Raw genomic sequence first — 14,111 nt, 5'->3', positions numbered from 1 at the left:
TTCACCATGTTGGCCAGGCTGGTCTCAAACTCCTGACCTCAGGTGATCCACCCACCTTGGCCTCCCAAAGTGCTAGGATTACAGGCATGAGCCACCGCCACCAGCCTGCAAATTTTTACATTAGTCTAACCTTTCGAGACGATGAGAATGTTGTCTTCTTAAATATATTCATGGATCTTTTATTGAAGTGAGCAAAAATCACAGGCTGGGCATGATGGCTCACACCTGTAATCCAAGCACTTTGGGAGACTGAGGTGGGAGGATTGCTTAAGGCCAGGAGTTCAAGACTGGGCAACATAGCAAGATCTCCATTTCTACAAAATAAAAATAAGAATAAAATATTAGCCCAGAGTGGTGATGTGCACTGCACCCATAGTCCCAGCTACTTGGCAGGCTGAGGCAGGTGGATCACTTGAGCCTTGGAGGTCGAGGCTTTAGTGAGCTGTGATTGTGCCACTGCACTCTAGCCTGGGTGACAGAGAGTGACCTTATCTCTAAAAATAAAATTAAAATTAAAAATGGAAATAAGAAAATCACTGATATTTGTGCCTGTAGTTCACAAACACTAGCGGCAATTTGAAGAAAGGTGAGTTTAGCAATGATGAGAAACATATTTATGCTGTTTAAAAGATCTCCCACCAGACATAGAACTGAACCGATCAAACAGTATTAAGGTTTCAAAAATTCAGAAATCTTGATCAGCTTTGGCCATTCTCCTATGTTGTAAGCATTTGATAATGTATCAGGTAGATGTGTTTATAATTTTGTTTTTTTCAGACGGAATCTCACTCTGTTGCCCAGGCTGGAGTGCAGTGGCGGGATCTCAGCTCACTGCAACCTCCACCTCCCAAGTTCAAGTGATTCTCCTGCCTCAGCCTCCCAAGTAGCTGGGACTACAGGCATGTACCACCATGCCCGGCTAATTTTTTGTATTTTTAGTAGAGACGAGATTTCACCATGTTAGCCAGAAGAGTCTAGATCTCCTGACCTCGTGATCTGCCCACCTCAGCCTCCCAAAGTGTAGGGATGTGAGCCACTGCACCTAGCCATGTTTGTAATTTTTACATACACCTCTATTTAACAATAACTTTGCTCATGCTGTTCATTTTGCATGGAATTCTTGACCCCTTTTGTTCTCCCAGGAAAAATCCTATTTGCCCTTCAAAAATCAGTTCATATATGCCCTGTGAAAAGACATCAATGAGGCCAGGCACGGTGGCTCATGCCGGCAATCCCAGCACTTTGGGAGGCCGAGGCAGCCTGATCACCTGAGGTCAAGAGTTCAAGAGCAGCCTGGCCAACATGGTGAAATTCCATCTCTACAAAAATACAAAAATTAGCAGGGCATGATGGCAGGTGCTTGTAATCCCAACTACTTGAGAGACTGAGGCAGGAGAATCGTTTGAACCCAGAAGGTGGAGGTTGCAGTGAGCTGAGATTGTACCATTGCACACCAGCCTGGACAACGGAGTAAGAATCCATCTCAAAAAAAAAAACAAAACAAAACCGTAGATGATTACTTGGGCACAGAATCCAGCACACCCTCCTTTTTGTTCCCATAGTTCTGTGCATCTTCTTCTATACACGCTGGCTACTACATGGGTACTGATACGTCCTCCTCCCCTGATAGATTGTGAGCTCTTCGGAAAAGTTCATGCAGGAGCTCTTGAACATAATACCTGACATTTACTAAAGCTTTTTAGCCTTAAAGTGGAATTACTTCTGCACCAAGTTTTAATTGAGTACCTTAAACATAATTCATTATAATTATTTCATTTTTCATTTAAGTAATACAGAAACATAAGAAATAAAGTTAAAGCTACAAATAAATGTATTTTTATTACAAAAATAAAATCACTTGCCATAACAGAATTACTTTGTTTATAGAGAAATTAACAACATAAAGAAGAAAATGCTTGTGAAGAAGATTTTATATGATCAATCAACAAAGACATGAAGCATGAAGATTTTGAGAAAGGTTAGGAAACCATAGAGAAAGACAGGTACAAGTCACCAGGGAGAGAGTTGATGGCAAATGTGAGTGCTGGTGCCCGACAGCTTCACAAAAACTACAGTGCTTAATCAGAGGCAAAGGGAATAAAATAGAAACTCAGAAGAAATGAGAAATCAATAGCAACAACCAATGGTACACATTCATCTAAGAGCCTTTGGACAATCAAAAATAAGTCAGATTTAATTAGTTCCACTAATCCATGTTCACTTTGGAAACTTGAAGACCTTGTGGCCTGAGTGTGCAAATAAAGTAAATTATCATTTTAAAAGTACATGAAGAAAAATAGAAAACTCACCCCTACCTCACACTACCACAAAAATTAATTCAATATGGATCACAGACCGAAACATAAAAGCTAAAATTACAAAGCTTCTAGAAGAAAACATAGGAAAATATTCTCATAACTTTGGGGTAGGCAAGATTTCTTAGAAAGGGCACAAAAAAGATACTCAATCTAAAAGGAAAAAAATCTTTTGAGACAATCTCACTGTGTCACTCAGGCTGGAATGCAGTGGCGCCATCTTGGCTAACTGCAACCTCCACTTCTTTGCCTCAGCCACATGAGTAGCTGGGATTACAGGCACCTGTCGCCACACCTGGCTAATTTTTTTGTATTTTTAGTAGAGTCGGGGTTTCACTACGTTGGCCAGGTTGGTCTCAAACTCCTGACCTCAAGTGATCTGCCCGCCTTGGCCTCCCAAAGTGCTGGGATTACAGGTGTGAGCCACCGTGCCCGGCCCTAAAATAAATTTTTAATGCATTGGATAGCATCAAAATTATAAACTTTTGCTTATCAAAAGACATATAAGAAGATGTAAAGGCAAGCCACAGATAATCATATTCATAGTACATTTATCTGACAAGACTTATATACATAATATTTATGAAATTTTATGCAAATCAACAATAAAAACAACCCAATAAAAATATAAACAAAAATCTTCAACAAATTCTTCACAAAAGAAGATATAAAAATATTAGTCTACAAATAAATACAAATTAAAACCACAACAAGATACGTTTTCACACCTAGTACAATGGCTAAAATTTAAAAGACCAAGACCCCAAATGTCACGCACATCACTGGTGGGACGAAGGACGGTACAACCTCTTTGGCAAACTGTTTGGCAGTTACCTACAAACACACAACTACTCTGTTTCTCAGTAATTCCACTATATGTATTTATTCAATTTAAGATGGATCACTGACCTAAACATACAAGCTACAATTATAAAGCTTCTAGATGAAAACATAGGAAAATATCCTCATGACTTGGGATAGGCAAGACTTCTTAGAGAGTGCACAAAAAAGACACTAAATCTAAAAGACATTTTTGATGCATTGGATATCATTAGAATTCCAAATTTTTGCTTATCAAAACACATATAATGAAATGAAATCATATGTATATAAAAACACTTGTACAAGAATGTTTTCATCAGCTATATTTATAGAAGTCCCAAACTGGAAGCAACCCATATTTTCATCAATAGAGGAATGGATAAACAATCTGGTTTAAAAGAACAATGAAATACTTTTCAGCAATAAGTAGAAATGAACTCTTGATACTTGCAACAACGTGGATGAAGCTCAAAAACACGAAAGAAGCCAGATATAAGAGTATATGCTGCACGATTACATTTATATAAAATTCAAGGACAGGCAAAACATTGGTGATAGAAATAAAAATAGTAGTTGTCTAAGGGGGGTGAAATTTACTGAAAAGGGCACCAGGGAACTTTCTGGAATGAAAATTGGGGAAGGTGGTTACATGAGTGTATACAATGATCAAAAGTCATCAGATTGTACCCTTAATATATGTGCATTTTACTCACAGTATGCAAATTTTACCTCAATTCTTAAATACAAAAATATTTGCATCAAAAATATTAAGAAGAAGGGCCTTGACCTTGGACTTCTCAGACTCCAGAATAGCAAAAAAAAAAAAAAAAAAAAAAAAACAAAAAAAAACCTTTTCTTTGTAAATTGTCCAGTTTCAGATGTTTCTTTCTTTTTTTTTTTTTTTTTAACACTTTAAGTTCTAGGGCACATGTGCACAACGTGCAGGTTTGTTACATATGCATACATGTGCCATGTTGGTGTGCTGCACCCAGTAACTCGTCATTTACATTAGTTATATCTCCTAATGCTATCCCTCCTCCCTCCCCCCACCCCACGACAGGCCCTGGTGTGTGATGTTCCCCACCCTGTGTCCAAGTGTTCTCATTATTCAATTCTCACCTATGAGTGAGAACATGCAGTGTTTGATTTTCTGTCCTTGCAACAGTTTGCTCAGAATGATGCAAAGGACATGTTCTCATCTGTTTTTATGGCTGCATAGTATTCCATGGTGTATATGTGCCACATTTTCTTAATCCAGTCTATCATTGATGGACATTTGGGTTGGTTCCAAGTCTTTGCTATTGTAAATAGTGCCACAGTGAACATATGTGTGCATATTTCTTTATAGCAGCATGATTTATAATCCTTTCAGTATACACCCAGTAATGGGATTGCTGGGTCAAATGGTATTTGTAGTTCTAGATCCTTGAGGAGTTGCCACACTGTCTTCCACAATGGTTGAACTAGTTTACAGTCCCACCAACAGGGTAAAAGTGTTCCTATTTCTCCACATTCTCTCCAGCCCCTGTTGTTTCCTGACTTTTTAATGATCGCCATTCTAACTGGTGTGAGACGGTATCTCACTGTGGTTTTGATTTGCATTTCAGATATTTCTTATAAGCAACAGAAAATGTACTAAGACACATCTAGTTACCTCCTCCTTGAAGCTGTCTCCAACGTTCAAGGTGAAACATTAAAGATACAGCCCTGTCACATCCTTCCATCAGGAAACACAGGCTGCCTCTTGGAACCAGAGTCCTTCCCAGCCTCCCATTGAGTAAGGTTGGGGATGGGGGCTGTGGAACTGTGCTCTTAAAAGCCTTTTCTATGGATTCTGGATTCTGCCGAGTAGCCAGAGCTGAGAACCAATTATAAATAAGCTGCCCAGGCCGAGTGCTGTGGTTCATGCCTATAATCTCAGCACTTTGGGAGGCCAAGGAGGGCAGATCACTTGAGGTCAGGAGTTCCAGACCAGCCTGGGCAACATGGTGAGACCCCCATCTCTACTAAAAATACAGAAATTAGTCAGGCGTGGTAGTGCATGCCTGTGGTCCAAGCTATTCAGGAGGCTGAGGTGAGAGGATCGCTTGAGACGGGGGGCGGGCGGGCGTGAAGCTTGCAGTGCACTCCAATCTGGGTGACAGAGCAAGATTCTGTTTCAAAAAAAAAAAAAAATGCTGTCCAACGTGGTGGGCACCAGCTCTTGTGGCTACTGAGCGCTGGAAATGTGGCTAGTGAGACTGAGGACTGGATTTAAACTTTATTTAATTTTAACTATTTGAAGTGATAATAAAGTTATTAGGAGACTTTTAAGTGTGTTTGGAAAAACCTGATATGTGAACCTTCAATTTCAATTGTGAATTTTATAAATCTAAATATAGATCGAGCATTTACTTGGAAATTTAACATGTGAATTGAGATGTGCTGGAAGTGTCTGCATAAAAAAAGAATGCAAGATATCTCATTACCGATTTTTAAAATGTTGATTACGGCCGGGCACGGTGGCTTACGCCTGTAATCCCAGCACTTTGGGAGGCCGAGGTGGGTGGATCATGAGGTCAGGAGATTGAGACCATCCTGGCTAACATGGTGAAACCCCATCTCTACTAAAAATACAAAAATTAGCTGGGCGTGGTGGCGTGTGTCTGTAATCCCAGTTACTCGGGAGGCTGAGGCAGGAGAATCGCTTGAACCAGGGAATCGGAGATTGCAGTGAGCTGAGATCGTGCCACTTGCACTCCAGCCTGGTGACAGGGCGAGACTCCATCTCAAAACAAACAACAAAAAAATATTGATTACATGTTGGAATAATATTTTGGATGTGCCAGGTTGAATAAATACATTGTTGAAAATGAAAAAAAGTATATGTTTTTAGTGATGCCATTCTTTAATGTAATAATTTACTTGACAATTTACTGGGTTCTTACTCTATGCCAGACACAAAGCACTCTATTCAGGTAATTCTCACTACAAACTATGAAGTAAGTATTTCCTCAGGTTCTTACAGATAAGGAATCTGGAACTCAGCAAAGATACTTAATTTGCCAAAAACATATAGCCAGAATATATACTCAATATAGTAGCTATATGAACCAAAGCACATATGATGCCAAAAATTTATGCTTTCAACTTCTCGTTACACTGATTCCTAATTTCCCCCAAATTTTTGGCACTACAGATGAGAAATCAAAAACATACTTAAATTTTAATATTAAAGTCATCATAATTCTAGTATACCATTTCAATAATCCACTTTTAAACTTGAGGGCCACTGAACCTCAACAGGAAAAAATAAACCAAAAACTACATGTATTACAAGTTTAAGCAAACAACACTAGTGTCTCAACTGACAGAAAGAACTGATATGTTTAAAACATAGTAACTGAATTTTTTTTGACACAGGGTCTTACCCTGCCATCCAGGCTGGAATGCGGTGGTGTGATCATGGCTCACTACAGCCTCAAACTCCTGGGCTCAAGCAGTCCTCCTGCCTCAGCCTTCTGTGTGGCTGGGAATACAGGCACATGCCACCACATTTGACTAAGTTTTTGTAGAAATGGGATCTCACTATATTGCTCAGGCGGGTCTTGAACTCCAGACATCAAATGATCCTCCCACCTCAGCCTCCCAAAGTGCTGGGATTACAGGGGTGGGCCACCACACCAAGCCAATAACTGGATTTTAAATTGAGTGATTTTGCTGGTGTTATTTGGTTTATATTACCAGGTGTGATGGCATTTGCAAAGTAGAATCATAGAAACCTAGAAGCAGTTATAATTTCAAGGGTCACTTGAGCCAACCTTCTACTCAAACAGGAATGCCACTATCATATTCCCGATAAATGATCACCTGGTCTCTTTTGGAACACTTCTGGTTGTGGGAACTTCCTGCCTTGTGAGTAGCCCGATCCATTATTGGACAACTTTGTTCTTTAGAAAATTCATCTTGTTTTCCTGAATAACATTTGCTTCACAAACTGTGGTGAGGATTAAATGAGTTAAGTGCTTAGCATTATGCCTGGCACATAGTACGAGCCCAGTAAATGACAATGTCTACTATCAGTTTAATAAACATAATCCTCATGGTAGCATATACTTTTGAGTTACAATGAACTGTCAATCATGTCCACCCATCTATACTCTGCCCTGAGAGAGTCCAAGGCAGGACTGTCCCCATCTGTTCTCAGAACTTTTCTTGCCAATTCATAGGACTCTTAAGTAAATTAAAATGAAAGAAAAATCATTTGATATAGAAAAATGTATAAAACATATCTCATTATTGAAAGTAAAATCAATAATGACTTAAATTTTACAAAATGTTAAATATTCAAGTGAAGACAATAATAAATAATGCTTTCTATCTCACTCCAGTATCCAAACAACTAATGAAAATAACTAGCAGGCAGTAGTCAATAAATAGGAAATAAAGAATTTTTGTTATGTTTGTTAATGAACATGTACATATATTTTAAAATATAATTAAAGTAATTTTTACTGAGAAACAACTGCTTTCTAAGAAGAGAAATGCTTCACTGACTCCTTTTCAGCATCAGAATGAAGACATGACTATTCTGGTATATTTCCCCACATGCCAACTCCCTATTGTCATCAATAAACACTCTCTTTAGAGATCTCAAACCTTATGACTAGGGAAGGGAGAATATGTAACTATTTCATTCATCATAATATACAGAAAAAATTATATGAGTAAAAGATTAAATGAGAACAGAAAATATAATTCCTATTGTCAGAACCCTAAAGAAAAATGAGTCACTTCTCTTGCCCTGTAATTTCCTGTTGGTCTAAGTATTCTACTTGGAAATTTTTTTATTAATCACTTTAAAAAATATATAACCTCTCTAAAAAATAGAAATTATAAACAGAAAAATAGAGACATTAAGAATTTATAATTATTAATAGATATTTTTCCCACTGGTTTTATGGTTTCCTTTTTAATCTACTTCAAATTAATTTTGGTGTAAGGTATGCAGCAGAGATTTAGCTTTATATATTCTAAATGGATAGTTGATATTCTAATTAGCATTTAATCAGTAATCAATAGACCATCTTTTCCCTACTGATCTGAAATGTTATTTTAAAACTGCCTTTCCAACTATAGAGATTTTGATGGAATTTGCATTAAAATCATAGAATAAATTAAGAAATTATTTTCCTTTACATTTTCAAAAAAGTTTCAATATATAGATTCTACATTTTTATTAATTCCTACATGTTTTATATTTGTTTTTCTTTTGTCATTAACTTGGTTTTCCCTTGATGTATACTAACTCTTTGCTTTTGCTATGTCAGGAAATTATTTATTCTTTTTTATTTTGAAACTGACCACCTTATTGGCCTTTACAAAATTTTTTTCTAATAGGTTTTGTATTAATTAATTTCTGTCTTTGCAATACAATTATATTACTTACACAAAATTATTTCATTTCCTCTTTTTAAGAAGCATTTAGTTTTAATGTCTAATTGCCTTGACTAAAACTTCCAGAAAATAATATATAATAGGGTTTATATTCTGTTATTATAACTATCTTAACAGATATCCAGTATGGTCCTTGGCTTTATGAAAATGTCTCTTGATTTTCATTCTCAAGCATGGTGTTGTCCATTAGTTTGAGGTAGATGTTTTACTCATGTTAGGAAGTTTCCTATTTTTAAAATATTAGATATGGGAATTAATGTTGGGTTCTTATTAGAATCTCCTTTGCTCTCATAGAAATAATCATATTTTCCTGTCAATATTAATATGGTGAACTATATTAAAACTTTTAACAGTTCTACAATAAACATTTCTTGGTTATGATAAGTCATTCTTTTTTTGTTTGTTTGTTTTGAGACAGAGTCTCGCTCTGTCACCCAGACTGGAGCACAGTGGTATGATCTGAGCTCACTGCAACCTCCGCCTCCTTGGTTCAAGGGATTCTCCTGCCTCAGCCTCCCACGTAGCTGGGATTTCAGGTGTGAGCCACTGTGCCCAGCCCTGGTAAGTTATTCTTTTTATATACTACTGAGTCCCAGCTGCTAATATTTTATTTTGAATTTTTCCATCTGTTTTTAAAGGTAAAATTACTCTGTAGTTTGAGAAAAAATATTAATAGTAATTGTTTATTATTTTCATATACTTTCAACTCTTCTGGTATCATAGGATCATAGGCAAAACATCTGAAAAGAACAGAAAAATATATTCTTTTAGGGACTTTGTTGCTTTGCTGATTTTCCTATGCATGAGTCTTTGAATTGAAATTTGTGAATCGAAGAGAAACAATTGCTTTGGAAAGCAAGATTCAGCTTTCATATTTAGCTGAATCACAAAAATTCCTTACCTAAGTGAGGATATAACAAACTACACAAAAATATACCAAAGCAATGGTTGAGAAAATCTTACGGGTAATTCGGGCAAAACAAATATGGAACATGAACCGTGAATACATGGAAGCAGTATATTCTACTTATTGAAATCATGCTCTAGCTTGGGTTCAAAACCTGGCTTTGTCACTTATTAGCTGAATGAACTCAAGTGAGATTTTTTAACCTCATGAAACCTCATTTACACATTTGTAAACAGAATAATAATGCCTTCTTTATATAAAAGGGCAGAGAAGATACTCTGTGTACCCACATACACACACAAACCCACACATAATTAACTATGTATTAGTGGTTCTTTTAATTTAGCATTAATATACTTGTGAAGCTTGTTTAAAATGCAGATTTCAGGGCCCTATTTGCAGAGTCTGAGTAAGGTATGGGTAGGGCACACAAATCTACAGCTTTATCAGGCACTGTAAGTAATTCTGTTGCAAAGGATTCCTGAATCACACCTTGTGAAACATTACTCTGTGTTATTTGCCTTTAGTGCCTTTGGCCTTTTCTGAATGCCATAAGTGGGAGAGAGAAAATAATGGTTAGGTAAGGCTTCAAGATTGCTGTTAACTGTTTGATATTTCAGATCTACAAATCTGAAACCTGAGGATCAGTTCTTGCAAACAAAACTTACAAACAACTATTATAATTTATAAGTATTTTTGTAACTTAAAATGAGAAATGTAGATATAAATTTGAAAAGTAATCAATAAGATTCACAATAATAATGACAAAAGGTAAGGAGAAAAACCAAATGTTGATTTCAACAAATGTAGAAAATGCGTTTTTCCAAAATTGAACACCCATTTATAACTAGAACTCTTAGCAAACCAGAAATAGAAGGGAACTTCCTCAACCCAATAAACAGCATGTATCAAAAAATCTACAGTTAACATTGGCCAGGTGCGGTGGCTCACACCTGTAATCCCAGCACTTTGGGAGGCCAAGGTGGGTGGATCACTTGAGGTCAGGAGTTGGAGACCAGCCTGGCCAACATGGTGAAACCCTGTCTCTACTAAAAATACAAAAATTAACCAGGCATAGTGGCAAGCACCTGTAATCCCAGCTACTCAGAAGGCTGAGGCAGGAGAATCGCTTGAACCTAGGAAGCAGAATTTGCAGTGAGCCAAGATCTTGCCACTGCACTCCTGCCTGGGCGACAGAACCAGACTCTGTCTTAAAAACCAAAAAACAAAACAAAACAAAACAACAAAAAAAAGAAACTACAGTTAACATTATACTTAATGATGAAAGACTGAACATTTTCTTCCTAAGGTCAAGAATAAGACAAAGATATTCTAGAAGTAGTCAACATTGCACTGGAGGTTCTAGCACTTGCAATAAGGCAAGAAAAAGAATACAAAGCATCTGAATTGGAAAAGAAGTAAAACTAGTTACTTGCAGATGACATAATAGTGTATGTAGTCAACCATAAAATAAATTCTTTGGCATCTAGAAAAAAATGATTAGAACAAATAAGTGAATTTAGCAAGGTTGCAAGACTGTAAAGTCAATGTAAAAATGAATTTTACTTCTATATAATAGCAAAGAACAACTGGAATATAAAATGAAAATTAAGAATATGGCTGGGCATGGTGGCTCACACCTGTAATCTCAGCACTTTGGGAGGTTGAGGCAGGCAGATCACAAGGTCAGGAGATTGAGACCATCCTGGCTAACACAGTGAAACCCCGTCTCTACTAAAAATACAAAAAATTAGCTGGGTGTGGTGGTGGGTGCCTGTGGTCTCAGCTACTTGGGATGCTGAGGCAGGAAAATCACTTGAACCTAGGAGGCAGAGGTTGCAGTGAGCTGAGATGACACCACTGCACTCCAGCCTGGGTGACGGACCGAGACTCTGTCTCGAAAAAAGAAAAAATACACATGCCAAGCAAGGAGTCTGTACCCAACTCAATAAATAGCACACATGTACAATGCACAGAGTTCTCTGCCAGTTGGATAAGGAACAAATCCAAAGATGAGTATGCCCCCAAAAGAGTTTACAACTAGTAGTGTAGCAGAGGACTACAGGGGAACAAGCCAGGAGTACTAAAATGAACAAGTATTTGGCATCTACAAGGGAAACTTAGATAATTATTTGTAATTGTCAATCATCCTTTTCCCCAATTTCTGAGATACTTTGTTTAGAAATTAGTATATATTTTTACAATGTCATAAGAAAAATATGATTGTTGAAATAACAGATTTTTTAATATTCTAGGGGAGTTTTTTAAAATCTTTTTCAGCCACATAATGAAAAAAGGTCCACGAAGAAGATGGAGTTAGATCTTGAAGCACAGTCTTTCAATCAGGTGTGCTAACACAGTGAATCTAACACAGTGAATCAGAAATCAGCCAATCAGAAAAACGGCTAACATCAGGTAGTTCAATAGAAGGAATTTAATACAGAGCATTAGTTACAAAAGTGTTAGTAATGTTAAACAGAGGACAGTGAGGAAACAGTGAGATTAACAATAATAGAATACTCCTACTACCCCAAGAGCAGGAGGCATAAATGCAAGAGGCTGCTTAAAGTCAGGAATGGCCAACAGGATCTGGGATTAGAAAGGGAGATACTCTCTGTTGGAAGATGAAATCACCATGGGAGACACCTCCTGAAACAATAAATTCAAGAGCAAACAGAAAATAAGGGGCCTGGGTAAGTAGGATTTATCAGGTGGAAATGGGGCAGGAGAAAGGCTTCCTATTCCAGGCAAATGGGAATTCATGCGTAAAGATATATATTGGGGGAAACCCCACCCCTGATATTTAACATGGGTTCTTTTCTATTTCCCTAAGTGTCTTGGCTGGTCTGAGAAATAAAGGGAAAGAGTACAAAAGAGAGAAATTTTAAAGCTGGGGGAGACATCACATGTCGGCAGGTTCCGTGATGCTCTCTGATCCATAAAACCAGCAAGTTTTCATTGGCAATCTTCAAAAGGGGAGGGAGTGTACCAATAGGGTGTGGGTCACAGAGATCACATGCTTCTCAAGGTAATAAAATATCACAAAGCAAATGGAGGCAGGGCGAGATCACAGGACCACAGGATGGGGCAAAATTAAAATTGCTAATGAAGTTTCGGGCTTCCACTGTCATTGATAACATCTTATCAGGAGACAGGGTTTGAGAGCAGACAAGCTGTCTGACCAAAATTTATTAGGTGAGAATTTCCTCGTCCTACTAAGCCTTGGAGCGCTACAGGAGACCAGGGCTTATTTCATCCCTTTGACTTTGACCGTAAAAGGCGGCGGCCCCCTGGGGGCCATTTATAGGCCTACCCTCAGGGCACATTCTCTTTCTCAGGAATGTTCCTCACTGAGAAAAAGAATTCAGCGATAGTTCTCCTACTTGCCTTTGAAACAAGAGAAATATGGCTCTATTCCATCTGGCTCACCAGCAGTCAGAGTCCAAAGTCTTATCTCTCTTGTTCCCTGAACATTGTTGTTATCCTGTTCTTTTTTCAAGGTGCCAGATTTCATCATGCTCAAACACACATGCTCTACAAACAATTTGTGCAGTTAATGCAATCATCACAGGGTCCTGACACAACATACATCCTCCTCAGCTTATGAAGATGATGGGATTAAGAGATTAAAGTAAAGACAGGCATAGGAAATCACAAGGGTATTGACTGGGGAAGTGATAAGTGTCCATGAAATCTTCACAATTTATGTTCAGAGACTGCAGTAAAGACAGGCATAAGAAATTATAAAAGTATTAATTTGGGGAACTAATAAATGTCCATGAAATCTTCACAATTTATGTTCTTCTGCTGCAACTTCAGCCCATCCCTCCATTTGGGGTCCCTGATTTCCCACAACAGACATAGAGGCAGGAGATATTCCTGTGGAATTCCTGTGGAAGCCCATCTGGAGAATAGAAATTAAACTAGTTTAATTTCTACACAGAGAAAAAATAAGAAACAGGTCCGTGAAAGTAAGAGCACTGCATCAAAATAGGGGCTCATTCTTCTTTCTACATGAAATGAAGAGTCATTGAAGATTTTAAGGCAAGAGCATGACATCACCCCAGATTTACTTTAGAAAGGCTAATATAGTAGTTTTGTGTAAGGTAAAGTGGATTAGATGCACTATAAGTTCCTGCTATGGAGTCTCAACTTGGCTCTTAATACTGCTCATTAATCCTCTTCCTATAGCCACAGAAGCTTTTCCACGCCTCCTCCATTAGTGTCAGATCCCACTTCCATCTTCCACCCCCAAGAGACACTTCCTGCTTTAAGAAACTTTAGCCACGCTGGTCCCTTCACTGAGACAAATTTCTGGAGGCATGAGTCATGCCTGAATCACTAGCCAGAACCCCACTCCTAGTGAAGTGATTTCCATAGAGCAGAAACACAGAGAAAGTGGTTACTGAACTGATTTGGAGACTGGGAGAAATGAGAAAATTTTAGGAAACCAAACTAAGTTGGTTTTTTTTTTTTAGATGGAGTCTTGCTCTGTTGCCCAGGCTGGAGTGCAGTGGCACAATCTCAGCTCGCTGCAACCTCCACCTCGTGGGTTCAAGCAATTCTCCTGACTCAGCCTCCCTAGTAGCTGGGATTACAGGTGTGCACCACCAGACTCAGCTAAGTTTTGT

The 14,111-nt window shown here is 38.0% G+C and overlaps 1 protein-coding gene across 2 annotated transcripts in view; it reads right to left on the bottom strand.

Annotated features, from left to right (window-relative positions):
* CNGA1 (cyclic nucleotide gated channel alpha 1) overlaps positions 1–14,111 on the bottom strand; it is a 46,664-nt gene that overhangs the window by 20,689 nt on the left and 11,864 nt on the right. The window contains exons 1-3 of one of the 2 annotated variants that reach the window (XM_025386063.1): positions 5,379–5,395; positions 1,388–1,458; positions 1,227–1,337 (exon numbers count right to left, since the gene is read on the bottom strand). The exons of the other annotated variant lie outside the window; for it this stretch is intronic. Of the exons in view, the coding sequence (XP_025241848.1) occupies positions 1,227–1,317 (91 nt within the window). The 5' untranslated portion in view covers positions 1,318–1,337; positions 1,388–1,458; positions 5,379–5,395. Of the gene's footprint in view, positions 1–1,226; positions 1,338–1,387; positions 1,459–5,378; positions 5,396–14,111 lie in introns of those variants that run through there. 2 annotated transcript variants of the gene reach the window in all.

The sequence above is a fragment of the Theropithecus gelada genome, chromosome 5 (assembly GCF_003255815.1).
Source record: "Theropithecus gelada isolate Dixy chromosome 5, Tgel_1.0, whole genome shotgun sequence".
Taxonomy (NCBI): domain Eukaryota; kingdom Metazoa; phylum Chordata; class Mammalia; order Primates; family Cercopithecidae; genus Theropithecus; species Theropithecus gelada.
The sequence above is the reverse complement of the archived record's forward strand: the minus strand, read 5'-3'. Positions and strand labels throughout refer to the sequence as shown.